The 22,779-nt window shown below is 39.4% G+C and overlaps 1 protein-coding gene across 2 annotated transcripts in view; it reads right to left on the bottom strand.

Moving 5' to 3' along the window:
- DCDC2 (doublecortin domain containing 2) overlaps positions 1–22,779 on the bottom strand; it is a 77,866-nt gene that overhangs the window by 20,197 nt on the left and 34,890 nt on the right. For both annotated transcript variants that reach the window (XM_067467495.1, XM_060774902.2), the window contains exons 4-8: positions 17,333–17,409; positions 17,113–17,244; positions 12,672–12,818; positions 11,015–11,069; positions 9,169–9,307 (exon numbers count right to left, since the gene is read on the bottom strand). In XM_067467495.1, the coding sequence (XP_067323596.1) occupies positions 9,169–9,307; positions 11,015–11,069; positions 12,672–12,818; positions 17,113–17,244; positions 17,333–17,409 (550 nt within the window). The remainder of the gene's footprint in view (positions 1–9,168; positions 9,308–11,014; positions 11,070–12,671; positions 12,819–17,112; positions 17,245–17,332; positions 17,410–22,779) is intronic.

Here is a 22,779-nt window from a genome sequence, read left to right as displayed (position 1 = left end):
AATGAGAGACTCCCTCTTGAGCACACAAAAGACAGGTGACTTGGAAGGCACTGAACAGACTGTGCCCTGGCACCACAAGATGCAGAGCTAACCTTAAGAAATGGGGCCACAAAGTGGAGTCCACAACATGCAAGTGTGGAGAAGAGCAAACCACAGACCAGCTATTACAATGCAGTCTGAGTTCTGCCACATATACAACAGCGAACCTTTTTATAGCAACACCAGAGGCACTCCAAATGGCTAGCTACTGGTCAAAGGACATTTAATATAATGCCAATTTTTTAAACTTTGTGCTCTTTTAAATACATGTAAAACTTGTGATTTTCATCTGTACCCTCGGTTCACTTCTGATATGATAAATTTTTAAAAATACAATTTCTAGTCTATAATGTATTAGTTGTCATGATGGAGATCAGAGAAGATGCCACAATGACAGACTGGTGGAGAGTAAACAATAGAGGGTGCAGGGCAAAAAAGAGCAGTGTTGGTTCTAAGTGAAACCACTGAGTTTAAGGACTTGAATGCTGAAATCGTCACCAAATTCAGACAAGGCAGGGAGGAAAACCAGGAGATCATGCACAAAAAGAGGAGAGGGAAAATGTAGAACCTATTATCTAGAGATAATGGTAGAAGAAGTAACTGAATGAATTGTACAAGATTGTCTGGCACTTCTGCATAGCACATCCTTCTATAGAAGAAACACAGGAATCTGACAAGAGAAAATTGATGTTCCTGGCTAATTTCTAAAAAGTTGGTAGCTTCCTGTGTCTTGAAATTACTGAAGGCATTTCTCAGTTGTCTTAAACTCTGTATATCTATCCAGCCTGACAGAAACGTCAGTACACTTCAGTAAACAAGAAAATTACATGACTGTATTAAATAGCAAATAAGTCATAAATCCAAACTAATAAGAAATCGATACACTTTAAATAATTAAACACAGAAAATTAACGTTTCTTGCATAAGCTCTTTTCCTAGGCAGCACTGAAATTAAAAAATATTGCAGCACAAATGACAGCATTATGCATAACCATGGAATGCATTTCAAATTTGAAGCTGATTGAAGTTCGGCATTAGGGAGAAAATAATCACGGTAATAACAGTCTGCCCTGAATATTTTATGGAAATCAGGGGCATTAACAGAGCTGTAAGCTCTGTATGTAAGAGTGGGACTTAATCTAACTACAAAAAATGTTCATTGTAATATCCCAGATGCTGCCTCATAAAGTTAGAATGGGGGAAATAACAGCATCAGGAATGTATTGTTCGTGAAATCCAATAAATATCTAAAAAGGGTGGAGAGGATAGGAGATTGTTTACTTTATCTTCACTAAACCAAAAAAAGACGACAAGGAAAAAGAAACCAGTTTACTGTTGTGGGATTTCATTTTTAAATGCCTCAAGATAATTTTAAATCTCTAATAGGTATGGAACACTTTAGTGTTCAAACAGCCTTGGATACATTTGCCTGAAAAACATCTATTGTAAGGCAAGATAATATTCTTTTTCCATGAATTTAGTGTGATAATAAAAATAAAACCTAGAGCTAAGTAAGCAGATAACTAGATCAATTCCTGGATCGCTGTGAGTTTTCTATGGCCATGTTCCAGAAACATTCTCTCCTGTCGTTTCACCCACATCTATGGCAAGCATCCTCAGAGGCTGTGAGGTCTGTTGGAAACTAGGCAAGTGGGGTTTATATATCTGTGTCCAGGGTGGGAGAAAGAATTCTTGTCTGTTTGAGGCAAGTGTGAATGTTGCAATTGATCACCTTAATTAGCATTGAATATCCTTGCAGGTTCAAAGCTTGGCTGCTTCCTGCCTGGGGGAATCCTTTGTTGGGAGGTGATATATTCCCTCCACTACAAACACAGCATTAGCACAGAGAATACTGGACTGAGACCAAATAATGAACTTGCTGTTGCTGTGGTGTGCCTTTGATTCAGTCCCAAATTATGGTGAGCCTAAAGTAAACTTATCACTGGGTTTTCTTGGCAAGAGTTGTTTGCATGGGGTTTGCCATTGCCTCCCTTTGTGCTGTAAAAGGGTGACTTGCCCAAGGCCATGCATGAATGGGGATTTCAATCCTGTTCTCCAAAGTCATACATCCCTTCTACACTATCATATTAAATCCAGATTATCTGCCTTGAACTAAATTATATGGCAGTGTAGACTCATATAATCCAGTTCAAAGCAGATATTGTGGATTACTTGATTTGATAATTTGGATTATACGGCAGTGTAGAAGAGGTCATAGTCCAGCACTCAAACCACGACACCATGCTGGCACACCAAGTTTTAAACAGCTATAGTGAAATCCTAGAAAGCTTATTCAGGGTCCATCTACATGGGCCAAATGAGTCAGCTCAGGGGTGAATGGGCTCCATGCCCATAGGATCCATTCAGTTAAATGTGATCTCCCATGTTAAAAAAAAAAGCTGCAGAATGTTCTCAGAAGTATCAGAGCTCGCCCACATTTTGAGCTAGTTTAAAAAGTTGGGTTCACACAGCCACTCCAGGAGTTGGACTTACCTTTTAGCCATAGCAACAACCACTAGGCACAAAACTAGTGGTGATGGCTGTTGACACTTATAGTGAGACCAGTCTGAACAACAAATCAATAGAAGAAGCAAGGAGTGGAATGAGGGAAAAATTCCTGCTTTCCTTCATGATGCATGATTTCATCACTGCAGCTCGCATCATTACAGGAAATGAGTAACCACCACCACCACTTTCATGCCCAGTGGTCACTGTCATGGTTTGATCGATGGAGGGAATGGTGACAGTCCAGTGGCATCAAACCTGTTGTGGCCCCACAGTGTCATATATAGACCATCTAGATGGCTCACAGCTTTGCAGTTGGCTGTGTGGACTTCAGTATTGCTAATCACTACCACTGTCTGTATTTGCTATATGTAAATGGCTCCTTAGAAATAAGTGCAACATCAGCCGCTCTGAGTCTCCCCTCGGGGGTTGAGAAGGGCGGGGTAGAAATGTTATAAATAAATAAATAAATTCAGTGGACTTTAAATGTAGGTCCTCATCGCACTAGAGCATGGATACACTTTATATCCAGTTTCAGCCTCCTGCAGAATTCTACGGCTAGTAGTTTAGGGAGGGGGCTTTCATTTTAATTTTTTAACTTAAGTGTATTCTAACTGTTTGTTGACCAAAGGCATTAAATAGTTGCCATATGTAAAACCACCTTGAGTCCCCTTCAGGGTAGAGGAAGGCAGGATACAAATAGAGTAAATAAATAAACAAACTGCTCAGCCAGGCAGGTCCTTGGCCTCACTACACTACAAACCCCAAAATTCATCAGGAGGCAGAAACCAGATTTAAAATGGATCCATGCTCTAGTGTGATGAGACTATTAGATTACCTCCATCAGGTAAGAACACAGGCTGAAAACCTCTTCAGATGCAAAACTCTTGGCTTTGGATATTCCAAAACACTGCTGCTTAAACTGTGGGCCCTGACCCCAAATGGGGTCCCCTTAGCTCAATGTTGGGGTACTGAAAAATTGGCAACAGTAAATGTTTTCTGAATGTCACCTAATGGACTGTTTTAAACATCCACATGAATCTGTTGTGCAATATTTACAATGGACTCTGCAGAAGATGCTTTAGCTGTACTTTATAAAAAGGACAATCAGCCAGAAGTGACTTGTAGTTTCTCAATTCACTCCTGACATGAAAAAAGCATCTTGCATGCCATTTCACATTATCTTGCAGAGAAACAAATGCACATTGAAGCTGCTAAGCAAGTATTCCTTTATGCATTTGATTGACTGATATCCCACCCTTCTCTCAGGTTGTCTAAGCAGAGGCAACAGGGATTTGTTGAAGTTTTAAGATTATTTATGTTTTAATGCATAGATTTCATTTTGAAAATAAAATTCAAGATATCTTCTCTCAGTTCTCCAAGTACCTTTCCACTGTTTTGGATCACATATTCCTCCAGCATACATTTACCACTAACTTTACCAGCCTTGCTTTGACATGTTAGCAATTTCAAACAAAAATGCTAAGTGGGTGCTCTAGGACAAACAATTATAGATGTGATAAAAAAATCCACTGAAGTTTAATCAAAACTGGTTCACTCCTGTGGGCGGTTATGTTTACTTTATCTACAAACCCAGTCACTGAATTACAGCACAGATATTAATACTAACAGAAAGCAATATTTTGTTAATTTGAATTTAAGGAGGCATTTGATTGACAGGACATTATTCATCATATATATATATATATATATATATATATATATATATATATTCATAATAAACCAGTCCTCGCTTTTCCTATTTGAGTGACCTGTAAACTATGTCATCATCAACTAAAAGAACACTGGAGACTGCCTTATAATGAAGCAAGCCAATAGTTTCATATTGTCTGCGCTGAGGCAGTGGCTCTCCAGGGTCTTTTCTTAAACTTATCCCAGACACCAGGGACTGCAGGTGGCACCTAATGCATGAAAAGCATCTATTCTACCACTGTGTGCCTTCTAGCCATTCACACCATTATGGCAATCCTACAGCAATCCTATCATTGTGTTTTCTTGGCAAGGGTTTTTCTGTAATGGGCTGTCTTTGATTTCCTCTGAGGCTAAGATAATATTACTTATTCAAGATCATCTAGTGAGTTTTCATGGCTTACAAAACTGGTCTTCAGAGTCAAACATTCTACATAATGCTGAAACTAGATTATGCTGAATCTCAGTGCTTATAGCATATGGGATGAAATCTCAACCATTTATGGTTCAGTGAAGCCAAGTGTGCCTCATTACTCCCTTGGAGGAATTCAAATCAGCCAACACCATCAGAAATTGTGTCATTTTTTTTTTAGATCATAGCCTTTTGGGAAAATTGATGCCATAAACTTTTGGGAAAATTGAAATCTCCATAACCTTTTTGAAAATTGCATTCATTGCAATTTGGGAAAATCAGAAATCTCCCTGAGAAGAATTAAAAACTCACTTGAGTCAACCTTCTCCCTAGTGGTAAATATCCATCAGGATTCATGCAAGGCAACTAAGTTTCTTAAACTGATATACCTAGATATCTCTTTGATCTGTTAGAGACAAAGATATGCCAATGCACAAAAACATGTGTGTGTGTGTGTGTGTGTGTGTTTGTGTGTGTGTGTGGAGGGAGGGAGGGAGGGAGGGGGAGGGAGAGAGCAGAGTTTCAAAAGTGTTATTTCAGTTGCCCAAAAAATCAACTCTCCCTTAAAACATCTTGGTTTAAATCATGCTCTCAAGAGACAAAATAAGTAGACTTCTTTAAAGTAACATAGTTGATTTACTCACAAACTTCATGTATTCAGCATACAGGTACTTTGCATATCAGTTCAACAGTCCATAGTCTAAAGCATCTCTCTGGTCTGAGAGTGGAATAGAGTATCATGGAGTCAGTTCTCTAAAGCATTCTGTTTCTACAGTCTTCTAAAAGCATACTGTTTCTACTTTCTTCTAAATTGTACTGTTTCTAAAATGGAGTCTGAGTCTTGAACAGTCCCAGATCTGATCACATGGTCTGCAGCCCCTCCCACAACATAGAGTTAAGGAGAACTGCATACCAATACACATATACACAATACGGTAAGCAATCTGAATTATAAACAAACAAATAACTAGTATAAAAAGCTTGTAGAATGTTGCTATTTTCAACGATTTTTGCATCTTTTTGACTTCTATGAACCCTTAACCTAACAGCTGACTCATATATCAGACTTTTTTATCTCAGAGACAACCCTGTGCAATTGTGATTGATTTCAAATGTGTACTGTTTAATGACATCATCAGATACTACTCTTTGAAACATCACCCTCATAACATGTTCCTTGTGACATCACCAAGCCTACAACCATGACGTCAAAAAGGGGTCGCCTTTAGTTATCAGATTTCGGCTCTAACCTCCCAGGAGCTAGGACAGACCTGAACTAGCAACCTATTGCCAAACATCCTTCGCGATAGATTGATCATCCATCCTTTGAACAAAGTTGCGATCCCATTTCAACTGAGGAAGTCATCTCTCAGCAATTACTGCCAAAACATCTCTGAATATGAATGTCTTATAATCCACTTTTCAGAAGGAAATGTATTAACTTCTTCACAGCATGAAGAGCACATAAAATAGATTGAAATATCTCCGTTTCTATGGTAAACCAGATTGATTCATGGAAAAATCAAGCTATTACCCTGCAGGTAGTAAAAACCCTCATTTCAAAGAATTTGTGAAAAGTATTTGACTTTCCCCAAGCCTTGTAGAATGTGTTACATTTCTTCCCCCCTTGGGAGAAAAAAATAATAAAAACGATCATTTCATCACCTGCTGGTTAAATCTCCAATTAAATCTATTTCAAATAAATCTTTTTCTTTACAAAAACAACATCTACACATAATATCCAAAAAAACTGAATACTGGATACAGGGATGAACCTGCTCTGGATAAAACTATCAGCATCCTAAAAATACAGGGGGAGATTCTACCATTTGATAAGAAGGAATTCCCCCTAAGAAGACTTACCAACTCCCAAAAGAAAGGATTCGAAATCTGATCAGCAATTAGAAATTTGGAAGAACATGTCCATACAATAGAGGTACAACTAGATCCAGGAAATTGAGGACTAAACATGCCAAAGGCTTCAGATCCCATCTGATCTCAGAAGCAAAGCAGGCCAGCCCTGGTGAGTACTTGGATAAGGGACCTCCAAGGAATACCAGGTACCCAAGGCTTTATTCAGAAGGAGGTGATGACAAACCATTTCTGAGTACTGAAAACCCTGTAAAATTAATGAGGTCTCAGTAGGTCAACAGGTGACTTGAAGGCACACGGGCCCTAGAAATTTGACACTGTTACATCAAACACTGATAGTCTGAACAAAAGCTAGTTACAGTATTTAAAAAACTCCAAAATCAGGACACTAAAAACGCAGGGGAGTTCTAGACAAAAATCAATTGGGGCCAGCCAACACTCCCAACAAAGGATCCCCCAAGCAGCAACCAGCCAGGCTTTGAAGCTGCAAGGCCATTAAATGCTAATCAAGGCAGCCAATTGCAACATTCACACTTGCCTCAAACAGACGAGAGTTCTTTCTCCCATCCTGGACATTGTTCCACAGATATATAAATCTCGCTATCTTAGTTTCCAACAGACCTCACAACCCCTGAGGATGCCTGCCATAGACGTGGGTGAAACTTCAGGAGAGAATGCTTCTGGAACATGGCCATACAGCCCAGAAAACTCACCGTAAGCCAGTGATTCCGGCCATGAAAGCCTTTGACAACACATTGAACAAAAATACCTGGAACACAGTGCACCAGGCATTGAGGACCTGGTTTTGTTATCATGTTATCCTCATTCTAGGATATGATTGCCTGAGAGACCAACTTTTCCCTTATAGACCCACAGGATGCTTGAGGTCATCTGGAGAGGTCTGCAAGTTGGTTCACCTGTTGCTGAGGTCTGCTCCAGTCATTCAGAGAAGGACATTTAGTAGAACTTTTCCCTCTGCATTTCAACATATCCCAACAAAATGAGGTTTTTAAATCCAAACTGAAAACATTCTTACAAATCTTTCAGGATACTGTGTTTTAGAACAATGGATATTGTATGATTGTGTATCCCACAACGAAATATTTTTTAATCTAAAGAATGTATAAGTATTCATAAAAATAAATAGTATTGCCTTCATTTTCACAGTTATATGACAAATAGCTGAATATCTGCTATGTACATACTGTTTTTCAGGGGCTTTGGTCTTCTAAAAAGATGGTTACTAGAAGGTAGTGAGAGATGACTGCTGAACTGTGGAATGGCACAAGGAGTGCATCTACAGTGTAGAATTAATGCAGTTCAACACCACTTTAATTGCCATAGCCTGGTACCATGGAATTGTGGAAGTTGTAATTTTACAAAATCCTTAGCCTTCTCTACCAAACTACAAATCCCATGATTCCATGCCACTGATAAGCAGTCAAAGTAATCTCAAACTGTATTAATTCTACAACCTTAAGGGCTTTTTCTATCTATCAAATTGCATCAAATCCAAGTTGGAAGTTCAGCTTTCTTAGAAAACATCTCATAAGCAGGTACCAGAGATTGGTAAATATGAAACTATAATCACAGAATTCTCTTTTAGCTAAACAAGGAACAAATATTACATTCATACAATTTATTTAGATCAGTCTACTTACTTCTGCTTCAAGAAAGATGTTAAAAGAATGCAGGATTGTTAGGTTAACATTTCTCCACAGTCATATACTAAGTCATTACTTTTTCAGGTATCAATTAACTACACTCTAACTGTTGCTGGCAATTACAGTAATAAACATTTAGTTCCTCTGCCATATATATTTGCCTTTGGCTTTTACCATTTTGGGTCTAAAGTAAAGGTAAAGATGTCCCCTTGACATTAAGTCTAGTTGTGTCCGATTCTGGGACACAACTAGACTTAATGTCAAGGGGCTTTGGTGCTCATCTCCATTTCTAGGCTGAAGAGGCGGCGTTGTCCGTAGACCCCTCCAAGTTCATGTGCCTGCATCGAGTGCCTTTACCTTCCCACCGAAGTGGTATCTATTGATCTACTCACATTTGCATGTTTTTGAAAGGCTAGGTTGGCAGAAGCTATGGCTCTATTGATCCCAGAAGACCAAGTGGTTAATAGATAAAAATGATCATACCAGGCCAACCGCATCTCTTCCTATAGAAGTCAGATCTAGCCACATAACTTCATTACCTCTTGACTACTGCAATGCATTCTGTATGGGAATGGCCTGGAAGATTGTTTAAAACGCATGTGTCTAACTCAAGGTTCGTGACCTGAATGCAGCCACCATGTTGCAATTCCCAGTATCTCCATCTGCATGGCAGATAATAAAAAGTAATGAGAATTTCTGTTCAATAACATCTGGGGACCCAAATTAGGTAAAAACTAAAAAGCACTGGTGACTATATAAGTTTCATCAGCCCTTTGGAGGCAAACATACAGCTGATGTGGCCCCCAATGATAATCAGTTTGACACCACTGGTTTAAAATGTACAAGTAGGGGAAAATGTGGCAGTCAAGGAATAAATACATTTGAAAAAGACCATAAGGCCTGAATCAATTGTCTTCCTTTTTTGTTGAGTTTCTCAAAATATCAGGATGAACTTTGAGTACTTACCATTGTCTGCGACTGCATAAGATTTGATCATTGTTTTTGATTTTGCATGTTTCCTAAACTCTTGATTTTGTGCATGTTTTTCCTTTCCTTTTGGAGGTTGAGGAGAGGAGACTGCTTCTCCTGTGTCAGCAGATTTTGACTGATGTGATCATTCCACCAAAGAAAAAGAAACTTTAATTATTGTGTGACAATGTCTAAAAACAGCATACAGTTATACCTATTAAATTGATACATTTATATGTGATTTTTTTTGTTGTTCCTGAATTGCAACACCCAGCATGGTATAGTGTTTTGAGCTCTGGACTAAGACATTCTGAAGTCAAATCCCATTTTGACTTGAGAAACCACTGGGTGTCCTTAGGCAAGTCTATTTGGTGCATCTACACTGTAGAATGATTACAGCTTGGCATCATTATAACTGTGATGATTCAAAAATATGGAATCATGGGATTTGAAGTTTGGTGAGACACTGAAACTCTTTGACAGAGACAGCTAAAGATCTTCTAAGAGCCCTGTCAAGAAACCCTGTGATAATTGCAAAAAGTCAGAAATGACTTGAAGTCATACAACAGAGGAGGGCGACTAAAATGATCAAGGGTCTGGAGAAAAAGCCCTATGAGGAACAGCTTAAAGAGCTTGGCTTGTTTTGCCTGCAGAAGGAAAGACTGAGAGGAGACATGATGAGGGCCATGTATAAATATGTGATAAATATGTGAGGGAAAGAGGAGGGAGAATGCTTGTTTTCTGCTGCCCTGGAAACTAAAACACAGAATGATGGCTTCAAACGATAGGAAAGGAGATTCCACCTGAACATGAGGAAGAACTTCCTGACTGTGAGAGCTGTTCAGCAGTGGAACTCTCTGCCCTGGAGTGTGGTGGAGGCTCCTTCTTTGGAGGCTTTTACACAGAAGCTGGAGGGCCATCTGTCAGGGGTGATTTGAATGCAATTTTCCTGCATCTTGGCAGGAAGTTGGGCTGGATGGTCCACAAAGTCTCTTCCAACTCTATGATTCTATTATTCTAACAACAACATTCCTAAATTATAAAATTAGCATAATTATTCTTTGGCTTTTAGGGTGGGAAGGCAATAAATCTGATGGTACTGAAATCATTTAAGCATGATTTTGTATCTAATAAAAGTACAAGAAGAGCAAGTTAGTGTGTTTCCATGCCTCTTGTCTGAAGAAGAGGATTTGTGTACTCTACTAAAGAGTGGGGAAAGGAAAGGAAAGCTAAAAACACAGCCATTTTTCAGAGTACCTGAAAGCCATAGAGTATGGTTTGTTGTTGAGGTATTGGATACATATACTCCATTTATATTCGTATGCATCCCATATTTTTAAGGAATGGATGCATACTGTATTCCAATGGCATACTGACCCCATCACACTAGATTCTTACATTTTGAACTGTGCTTTGACTCATCACACCATGAAAGGCTGACTCCTCCCAATCTGTTCGAATGCTTCCCTATGTCACTTAAAGAAAATATTGCCCAGTGACATAGCCTGGAAGTCTCAAACTACCCAGGCAACATTGGATCTAGACTAAACTTGGAGCACAGACAAACAATGCCTTTCTCAAATAAGCCAGGCAGCGCCAGGTTCCCAAGCTAGTATTAAATAATAAAAAATATGTTTAGAATCCCATGTGCAATTACTCAGTTTCTACAATGTGTTGCAGATGAATTTCAATGGATGGAATGGGACAAACGACATGTAATAGGACCTGTCCAGAATTGTGTTCAAAGAGTCTCAGAAACAGTATCCCAATGTGATAAGGTCCTCAAAGTAGATCCCATCTGTTGGAACAAAGCTTGATAGCTATCATGCACTGTGACACTTACACTCCCTTTAGATTTTCCAGATCCACCAGCCGGAGGTAATGAGGATGTTTTTGCACTACAAAAACAAATAATCATCCATTAAGTTCTAAAAACTCTGGACATTATCAGGATAATAATTTGCTATATTACAACTGTCCCATATATTGCTGGCAAACTTCATATCTTCCCAGGATGCATGGATGCAAGGGATTACGTGGTACATTTTGCAATGGACCACAAACCTATCTTGGGGGACAACAAGATATAATTGATGATGACATACCCATGCTAAAAATCTACTAAAAATTCAACAAATTTCATCATTACGTTCATTAAAATCTGTATTGAGGAGATAGCAAGCAGGCTAGAGTGTTGGACTGTCATTTGTGAGATCCAGGTTCTACCCCACAAAAACATCAGTGAGACCATGTCCCTTTAGTCTGAACTTCTCAGTGGTTTTTGATACAATTGACCATGGTATATTTCTGGGCCACGTCTCTGACATGGGAATTGGAAATACTGGTTTACTGTGGCTTCATTTCTTCCTGGAGGGGAAAACCCAGAAGATAGTCCTGGGGGACTCCTTTTCAATCCCTGGATATTGGCTTAGGGAGTCTCTCACAGCTCTGTTTTTTCCCCTCCATGCTATTTAGTAAAGGTAAATAGCATGGACATTAATTCCAGTCATGTCTGACTCTGTGGGTTGGTGCTCATCTCCATTTCTAAACCGAAGAGCCGGTGTTGTTCATAGACACCTCCAAAGTCATGTGGCTAGCATGACTTCATGGAGTGCCGTTACCTTCCCGCTGGTGCGGTACCTATTGATCTACTCACATTTGCATGTTTTCGAACTGCTAGGTTGGCAGAAGCTGGGGCTGGCAGAGGGAGCTCACGCCACTCTCTGGATTCGAACCTGTGACCTTTCGGTCAACAAGTTCAGCAGCTCAGTGCTTTAGCCCACTGACAAATTGTGTTCACCGAGGGCTCCATGCTATTTACACATGGTAATTTTAAATATTTGTCATAAAACAAAGTTTGTGTACATTAAAACATTAGAATGTCATCCATGTGGACAATTTTGAATCATTTCGGATTTTTGGATAAGGGATATTCAACCTGTATTTTAAAATGGTGGGGGGAGGGGTCATCCAGAATTTCAAGTTGCAGTGCCATCAATATCTTTATTTTTTTACTGAGATGTGGACTGTTTTAATGCTATTTTAATTCTATTTTAGTGTTTACTTCTGTATGTTTTAAATTACATTGTTTTTTTCAAAATGTGAGCTGCATTGATTCCCAATTTCAGAGGAGGAGGAGAAGGAGGAGGATAACTGTCACCATAATTATCAATTAGGCCTACATAACAAGGCTGTGGTGACAAGATGAGGACAGTCATGTACATTAACTTGAGCTCAGAAAAGGCAAGATAATTTAACTAATACTGTAAATAGGTATTTTTTTTAAAAAGGCAACAAGTAATACCAGTCTGTGGAAAATACAGAGAACTGACTTTTGCACTGTTTTTCACACAGATAAACAATTGACTTGTGCACTGTGTTATCAAATCCTTCATAATCCTACTGTATCCCTTGTAACAGAAACAATGTGATTTTATGGCACTGTTTTATTAGGAATCATGTTCATAAATGCAATCGTATGTGCAAAAAAATGAACTTACCCATAAGGTCTCCTCATTGTGGACTTGCTGAATAGTAATTCACTATAAGGCAACTTCTTAAATTTATCTCTACCAACAGCAACATAAAATTGTCCATTTTCTAAATCCAACCCACTCTCAACAAGTTTTCCATCTAAGGTGTAAAGCCTGTAATGATATACAACAGATTCATGAATTTTTAACCAATGCTGTTCTTTAACAGTTCTTATACAATACCCTTGTTGCTCTGCATATTACCCCAAGAGAGAATGAATTAACTGGGTATATATTTTCCATTCAGAGAAACCAATATTAAGCAGACAGGAAGAAATTATCGTCAGACCCCAATAGCAGAACCCCCACCAATCTGGGATTGCTTCCATTTATTCACTTACATATCTACAGGAGAAATATTCTGAAAATTTGGCCTGAAGTGGAACAGAGAACTAGCCTAATGCATTCATGTATTATCTGTAAACTGAGTTTTTCAAGAAAGTGTTTGTGTGAAATATATCCGTGTTTCTTAAAGTGTTTTATCCAAGCCATGACAAGATTGTGGATTTACTATGATATTTTGAAGCGAATGCCATCAATAAGCTTAGTCACACTGTTGCCTAAACATTACCTATATTACATTAAGGAGACATAAAATTGCAAATATTATATCATGTGGGTTGCCATGAGTTTTCCGGGCTGTATGGCCGTGTTCCAGAAGCATTCTCTCCTGATGTTTTGCCTACATCTCATGTTTGCTCCTCTTTGCTCACTCCCCTCAACAGACGATTGAAAGATTTAAAAAGAAAAACAAGCCCTATTTTGAGTTATTTGCTCAAACTAAGCTTTATACATAAATAAATATCAATATTTTGCTATCACGTGACTGAGAATAAGAGAAACAAGGATATTCACTAGCATCTTTTATGCCACAGAGTATCATTTCCAACCCACCAATATCTTAAGAACTTCTTTTCCACACCTGCACCACTAAACAGGAGCCACTAGATGGGATATAAGATTAGTTCATTTCTTCTACTCAAAATTCTGATTGGAAATCTGTGTAATTCAAGGATTCAGAATCCTCAAAGAATTACTCTGGTCCAAATTTTCCTGCTAGGCCTAAAAACCTTAAGGCACTAGATCCCATGTGACCTTGAAAGCTAAGCAGGATGAGCTCTGGTTAGGACTTGGATGGCACACTGCCACAGAACATTAGTGGCTATATCCCAGAGGCAGAAATTGGCAAAATCATGTCTGAATGCAGTAGGTCCCTAGTATTTGCTTTTTTTTCAATTGTGTAAGAAGCAACTTGAGAAACTGAAAGTCACTTCTGGTGTGAAAGAATTGGCCGTCAGCAGAGACATTGCCCAGGGAACACCTGGATGTGCTACCATCCTATGGGAGGCTTCTCTCATGTCCGTGCATTGGAAGCTGGGGCTGACAGACAAGAGCTCACCCCATCTCATGGATTCGAACCACCAACCTTCAGGTTGGTAGTTCAGCCGGCACAAGGGTTTAACCCATTACATCACCGCAACTCTTTAGTATTTGCTGAAGTTTGGTTTCAGGACCCGCCCACCTTCCTATGAATACCAAAATCTGAGGATGCACAGAAAAATTGCATCTGTTATATAAAACAGTAAAATAAATGTTTCAATTTTGGATTTAAAGGGGGGGAAAACACCAGAATTGAACCCCCAAGAACATTTCTGAAGTTGAATTCAGCTCATAGACTGGAAGAATTTTGGGACAATGCCTTCTAGAATCTCTAAGCCTGCATGACTGTTGGGGTTCAGCTAGCTGATGAAGATGAGGGGTTTGGGAGTGCAAGGCCTGATTTTCCTTAGAACAAGATGGCTCTCCAGTTGAAAGAACGGAGGGGTTTTTGGAGCAAGATGCTGTGGCTGAGTCAAAGTGTGAGAGTGAAACTGATTTGGAAGCCAACAGGCAGGGAGGAGAGGATAACTTGTGGTCATCCAAGAAACTGCTGGCTTAGATACCAGGCTGCTTCTGAGGGGGCAGAAATTCAGGTGCAAGAAAAGCCATGGGAAAGAGAGGCAGAAGTGGGCCTCTCAAGGTCAAAGGAATGTGTTCATGTTCTGCAGCCCTTAAATCAGGGAGAGAGCTGTTAGGTTTTCAGATCAAACAATGTCGTTACTGGAGTGAGAAACTCCTGTCTGGTTCCTGGTTCATGCTTTAGCTTAAAACCTGAGATTCCTGGTAAAGTTTTGCTTCTGGCTTTATAGATTCATGTTCTTGTTTTATTCCTTGCTTTCTAGATTAATGTTCATGTTTTGTTTTTGTTTTTGGATTTATCTATTGCCTTTGCGACTTGCTTTCTTGATTTACACTTGGATTTTCACCCGATTATTTGCTTAAGGTGAATTTGGCCATTTATTTTATGTGTTTTATCAATAAACTTTATTACCGTGTCTGGTTTCCTGCTGAGTGCTGTGAGCAAGGTGAACACTTGCTGAGGTGCTACAGTGACTGCTCGAGATTCTGGGAAATATTATCCAAAATAACTTTTCGAAATTCTGCTCACTCTTCATTTTCTTCTGTCTATCCAATAAACTAGACTCCTCACTTCCATCATAATAAATTTTCGGGCACTGTGGATGATGCTGACCAGCCACATATTTTCTGCTCCACTTTGAGTTATTCTTTAATAACTGCTGATTGCTTTCACGTACCAGAAATGGAATGCACAAATCTGTGTTGTTACTGACATGTGCAACTGACTGAATAGTCTGGGCTGTGTTAAACTCATAATGCTGCATTCATTGACTTAATCAAGAGTTTTATCTTTATCAGAATCAGCAGTCTTTACTGGAACCTTGGCTAATTGTAGCCCAGTTACCATAAACCACAGTAGCTAATCGGTGAATTATTAAACAATGATGAATTTCACTAAGCTATTTAGTGTGTTCTTTCAGCCTTTCAAAAACTAGGGGAAAAACTGAATTAAAATAGGAAATCGCTTAAAAAAATTAAACACCAAGCAATTTATTGTTTAAATGTCTCTCCTTCTAGATAAAAAAAAACAGTATGTACTCATATAAAATGTTAGATGTTTTCCTAACAAAGGCAGATTTTTTTGGCTTGTGTGAAGCTTTAAACCTGTGAAACTCATCTTCATAACACAGACTTTCCCTTATTTGAAGGCATTCCACCTGGAATTCCACTCAAAGACCAGCAACATCACAAAAGCTTGAAGACTTTCACAATACTATGTCAAATCTCACATATAGGCACCCCTGGTGGTGCAATGGGTTAAACCCTTGTGCTGGCAGGACTGTTGACCAATAGGTCAGCAGTTCAAATCCAGGGAAAATGGGTTGAGCTCCCTCTGTCAACTCCAGCTCCCCATGTGGGGACATGAGAGAAGCCTCCCACAAGGATGGTAAAACATCAAACATCCAAGAATTCCCTGGGCTATGTCCTTGCATACGGCCAATTCTCTCACATCAGAAGCGACTTGCAGTTTCTCACATCATTCCTGACACATACGAAAACCCCTCACATATGCATTTTCAATAGCAGTAGCTGCTGCTTGGTGTTCAAAACTATTTTTAATATTCAGAAAATATTTTAATAGCTAAAAAAGTAAATATTTTACTTTTTGTATATAGAGAAACACATACCAAACAGATAAATAATGCCACTTGTGAAGTTCAAGTCTGAACATATAATGAAGGGACATGCACATATCAGCAGCTTCAACCAAATAGTGAAATAAGCAAAGGTAACATCTAAAAGGCTGAGAGAATATATTGTTTACATAGACTGTGTGTGTACTTTCTCAGATGATCCAAATTACACCTGTGCTTGGAGGGTTTTTCAATCCCATATACATCATAGATACCAGACATGTGCATTCGGGGTAAACCTTGTCCCGTTTTGTGTCCCTGCTTTCGTTGGGTGCCTGCCTGCATGCCCAATCACACACACACACACACTTTCCAAGGAAAGGATGCAAGTTTGGGTGAACACAAAAGCAGGGTTTTATGTTGAGCAGATTTTAATGTGGAGATGGGCTTCCCATTTTGTGCGTCCAAAGAAATGGAAGACACAAAAGAAATGGTAGAAACGGTAGAAACAAAGTTTGCATACATGTCTAATAGATACTGACTCTATTTAATTTCTACTGGATGTCAATGAACTGAAAATGTGGTTCTTTATCTACACCACACACAGGCCCGTAGCCAGGATTTTGATTGGGGGGGGGGGGGGCTGAGTCTGAGTGAGAGAGGATCTACACTAGCAAACCTTTTGTATCGTTATCCCAATACCCCCATGCATATGGGATATATTGAGCATGGTGATCACGTCATGATATGAATAAACATAACAGTTTAAATACCAGTAAGGCCTTCTCGTGGACCACCCTGAGAATTGGGGGGGGGGGGGGCTGAAGCCCCTCAAGTCCCCCCCCCCCCCAGCTACATAGACAGCTTTGTCTTACCTGTGTACAGCTCCGCTCCTGAGGGTGACTTTTTCAGTAACCATTTCAAGGACACGATCCCATTGATTTAGTGCTTTCCTTGGGATGAAGAGGCGTACTGCTGGACTTATGAGGTCACCATTAGCAATCAGACTAACAAAAAAAGATGGAAAGTTACAAATAATCTGATATTTTGCATGAGAATGCCAATCAATCTATCTGAACAGAAGGTGGTACTCACAAAACAGTGCATGGTTCCTGAAGAGGCTTTCGAAACCGTGCAGACACATTTATTCGACTGTGGGTGACTGGCTTCACCTAAAGGACCCCAAAGATCAAATAATTTATTAAGCACCAATATTTAATGTTCTGTTATCTTCCCCAATGTCTGCATTTCTAATATGCCTTAAGACAGTTCATGCCACCATCAACCAAGCATACTCTATACATTTCCCCAACAATAATTGACTTTTATTTCTGCTTTTGTTGAACTTCTGTTTTCCCTTTCTCATCAAGTCCTTTATTGTTCCTCTTCTGCACTGTCTGTATATTTCTAAGGATGGCAGAACTGAGCTTCAGAAGTTAATTAGTGCCTTTGCTAAGATGCTGGTTACTATAACAGGGTCATAGGAGCACTGGTCAGATCTGCTGTTTTCTTAGCTGTTTCTCATAGTTCATGCCTAGTGGCTTGGAAAGAAATCTATCTCTCATTTGATATTGCAGCCAAGTGCTATATTTATTTTTTAAGCTCTTCAGATGCAAAACTGTCAAAATACTTTGCAAACGAGACTTAGGCCTGATTTTGACATGATGTATCTTGTCTAATAAAACAAAGATATGCATGACTCTACATGCTCCATTTTTGTGCAATCTTTTCTGTCTTTTGGACTTGATATACATCACCATGGGTTATTTACCATAGTTTCTCAGTGTAGGAAATTTATTACCAGATTTGAAACAAATCAGGATCTGAGGCCAACATCAATCTACTTTCTTGTGAATCCAGGAGCTATATTTTTCCACTTCAGATATAACAGAAATACAATTGGGTTGCTGTGAGTTTTCTGGGCTGTGTGGCCATATTCCAGAAGCATTCTAACGTTTCACCTACATCTATGGCAGGCATAACTTCACAACCTCTGAGGATGCCTCTGAGGATGTGGGTGAAACATCAGGAGAAAATGCTTCTGGAACATGGCCATACAGCCCGAAAAGCTCACAGCAACCCAGTCATTCTGGCCATGAAAGCCTTGGGCAACACAAAAATACAATGAATTAACCCAAGAAGTTTTGAGTCATAGTAATCACAGCAAAACGATGCACATGCACAAGACATTCAGGCAGAACAATATACTGAAATGAGACCAGATCTTAAAAGTTGATTGGCCATGAGCTGTCACAATGCAAATATGTATGTTTCTAGGTACACACACAAAGAAAAATGTCTCATTATGCCTGCCTGTTAACAACCTTGAAGGCTGTTAGCTTGAACAATGGCTGTTGACTGGTTCACAGCAAACAGCTCAATCCTGTCTTCTTTCTTTTTCAGCAAATGCCATTTTAAACTAATCATAATTTGTTTGTTATTTTGATGCGACATTAAGCCACAGTTAATGAAGGAAGAAACTGGCTCTTCCTTTTGCAGTGCCAGGGATGGACTGACTGAGCAATTGAATCTAAGGCTCCGAGTTTCAGATCACATCTTCTTCTACTTACTGTATTATGACTTTAAATAATGATTGCCCTCTACCCTAAAAAACTAGCATCAATGTTTGTCAAAAATCTGATAGAGATTTTCCTCTTATACAACAAAAGGTTCATTCCCCTAATATGCTGTGGCATCTCAAATTGTATGCCAAACCATATAAGAGAAAAGAAAAACAGTGGGGTTATTTTGTGCCTTGGGTGAATTGTGCCACCATGTTCATCCATCCCTCTGCGACTCTTAGAGTAGGGAAGTCCCATGTCTCAGCTGTCTATATATATCAGTGAACAATAGAGGTGCCCCAGGATCCCCTGCGAGAGTCTCTCGTGTAGCCTCATTACCAGCAAAGCACAATCACATCCTTGAGCTCTGACTCAGCAAAACAAAACAAGGAGACATGACATTGAGAAACAATGTTGGCCATGAATTGCCCTTGGAGCTGAAATAAGGATGTCTGTTCATTCTTTTAGATAAAACATGTATGAGCGGTATTATACAATCGCCCCTCTGAAAACAGGAGATCTTAAACGTAATTCAACCTCCCTGACACAGCTTCAGATTCTGAACCAGAAGATTGAAAGACCATGAAGCAAGTAGGGAGGTAAATCTCCAGTGTACTTGCAAATCTATCCAATGGGATTCTATCTGATGTGGTTTAGGAGGATGTAAGACAAATGTTCTGCCTTTTGTTAAATACAATGATTTGCCTTTTTAAAAAAATCAGTCTAAAAAGAGGTTGTAAGTTTTTCAGGCTGTATGGCCATGTGCCAGAAGCATTCTCTCCTGACGTTTCGCCTGCATCTATGGCAGGCATCCTCAGAGGTTGTGAGGTCTGTTGGAAACTAGGCAAGTGAAGTTTATATATCTATGGAATGTCCAGGGTGGGAGTAAGAACTCTTGTCTGTTGGAGGTAGGTATGAATGTTTCAACTGGCCTTGATTAGCATCTAATGGCCTAACAGTTTCATGGTGTGTCTTCTTACTGCCTGGGGGAATCCTTTGTTGAGAGGTGATTAGCTGTCCCTCATTGTTTCTTATCTGGAATTCCCCTGTTTTTGTGTTGTTCTTTATTTTCTGTTATGATTTTAGAGATTTTTCATTTCAATAGAACGGAAAAGAAACATAAAAATGAACAAAATCTGGCTACCAGTATTTAAAAAAACTCTAAATCATAATAGTAAATAAAGAACAATTCAGTGACTCCAGCCATGAAAGCCTTCGACAATACATAGTCTAAAAAGAGTTCTGTGACAGGTAAAAATGAGTTGTAAACAGGCGATAGTCTGAGAGTAATAGTTGAGAGTAAGATTCATGCCATAATGAAGCCAGGAACTGCAGAGAAGAAAAGAGGAAGAAATATAAGTAGGAGGTGTGAAGGTTTATTTGAACCCGTTAGTTTTACTAGGCTAGAAGAAACAATGTTAAGTATATCCAGTCAATAGTCATTGTTGATGCTTTAACTCGCATACCATCCCTTCAGTGTTTGCTTGAATTAGGCCAGGAGATGAGAGGGTCCTGTGCAATTCTCAACAAGAGAAGAGCCAATTTTAGTCCTAATCCAGACTGAAGAGGAAGGGAAGCAGGGGGGAAATGTGCCCTGGTGATGGGGCAAGCAGACCCTATCACCATCTCTCCTTTTCATATCAGGCTCTACTTGTGCTACGGAAGTTTGCTCACTTGCATGCTGCCATGTACACTTTGAAATGCTTATGATCAGAAGTGTTTTGGAGTTTGGATTTTTTTGAAGGGGGAATTTGCAATACCTATATTTGCATATAAGAGCATAATGAGATATCTTGGAGACTGGACTTATCTAAACATGAATCATAGAATCATAGTGTTGGAAAAGATCTCGTGGACCATCCAGTCCAACACCCTACAAAGAAGCAGGAAGTTTACATTCAAAGCACCCCCAACAGATGGCCATCCAGCCTCTGTTTAAGAGCCTCAAAAGAAGGAGTCTCCACTATTTATTTATTTATTTGCTATACTTGTATACCGCCGTTTCTCAGCCTAGCCGGCGACTCAACGCGGTTTACAACAACTTATAACAAACAATAGTATACAGTTTAAAAACATAAAAACACAATCCACAATACATATATCACTCCGGGGCAGAGAGTTCCACTGCTGGAGAGCTCTCACAGTCAGGAAGTTCTTCCTAATGTTCAGATTGAATCTCCTTTCTTGCAGTTTGAAGCCATTGTTCCGCATCCTAGTCTCCAAGGAAGCAGAAAGCAAGCTTGCTCCCTCCTCCCTATGACTTTCTCTCACATACTTATACATGGCTATCATGTCTCCTCTCAGCCTTCTCTTCATTCATTTAAGTTTCACATACACATATACAGAGACTGGAGGAAACAAAATTTGTGTCAATTAAACCACCAGAGTGTTACTATCTCAGCCACTATGTGGGAAATTTTAGATTTTCAAGTATTTTGCATTTCGAAATTCCGTACAAGGGATGGTCAACCTGCAAACGCTATCTAAACCCAAGCTCTTAAATCAGTTTCCATTCCCTCTCTCAATCTCTCCTTGCCCTTCCACTGAGGGAGGAAGAGGCAGTTTTGTATAAGAACCCAACTGAGGTTGCAATGCTTATTAGTATAAGGAAAATGATTTTTTAAAAAAAAAAAAATTTAAAGGATTTTTTTAAAAAGTTCAGTCTTTGAAGATGGCATATCCTCTTCACCTCTACAAGAAGGAACTAGCACCAAACTAGGAGTCCTTTGATACATGTGCACAGTCCAGCTATTCATACATTCTCCATACCGAATCACACAACTCGACAGTGTCTGGAATATGATACCCACTGGAGCCACAAAGTGAAATATTAACCAAAGTGGAATCTTGGGAAAACAAGTGTAATATGCAAAGGGTCTCACATCATCAGAGCCTTTATTCTTCTGTTTTACTTGTCAGCTCCTTCATAGGGGTAAATCAGCATGCTTCAAATAACATTAATGAATGGCCCAGTTTATCACAACTAGATGCCTATGCCATGCCCAGATTTGGAGACACAAAATAGATTTCCATGCCAGGCAATTAGGTGATCAATTTTATTGTATAGGCCCATAAACATTTGGTCACTATGTTTTGTTGTTTTTTAAAAAAGAAATGTAGTGACCATTTTTTTTGATCTGCACATATTTCTCTCCATTCTTTATCAACTTTAAGAGTGCTTATGAACTATGCAGAGTTTATACCTCCTTGCATTCCCCATGCTAGCTAGGGGTTCTGGGACTGGAATTTGAAGAAGCAAGCTCTCCAAAATCTGGATGCAAAGAGCCACAAAGCAAAATGCAAAACTAGATTATACAAATTTGTCCTTCACTTGCAGAGCCATAAATTCAGTTCTTTGGCTACAAGGTACTGATTAATAGGGGTCTCTCAGTAAAGAATTCACTTTTTTGTGTCAGAAGCGACTTGAGAAACTGCAAGTCGCTTCTGGTGTGAAAGAATTTGCTGTCTGCAGGGAAGTTGCACAGGAGACACCCAAATGTTTTATCATCCTGTGGGAGGCTTCTCTCATGTCCCCGCATGGGAAGCTGGAGCTGACAGATGGGAGCTCACCCTGTCTCGTAGATTCAAACCATCGACCTTCAGGTCAGCAGTTCAGCCGACACAAGCGTTTAATCCATTGCGCCACTGTGGCTAAATGCAAAGAATTCGCTGATTAAACAGCACAGTCCAATACATGTTAACTCTGAATTCTATCTCAAGACTGTAACTAGATTTGTTAAACTCATTGACTGACTCATCCAACTTTCTTCCCAAATGAAAGTAAAGGTGACAACATTTGCTGGCCCCTTAGTTTATTTCCAGCACAGATCATAGAGCTGAACATCATTTTAGGATGCTGCCACATTTCCCCTTCAATCCCAGAGCAACTGACTTGGATTATGCATCAGTACAATAACTTTTTTATGTAATTTCCTCCAGCGTAGCATTAAACTGTGGAAGAGATATATTACACAACAGGAA

This window comes from Anolis sagrei, chromosome 4 (genome assembly GCF_037176765.1).
Source record: "Anolis sagrei isolate rAnoSag1 chromosome 4, rAnoSag1.mat, whole genome shotgun sequence".
Classification (NCBI taxonomy): domain Eukaryota; kingdom Metazoa; phylum Chordata; class Lepidosauria; order Squamata; family Dactyloidae; genus Anolis; species Anolis sagrei.
The sequence above is the reverse complement of the archived record's forward strand: the minus strand, read 5'-3'. Positions and strand labels throughout refer to the sequence as shown.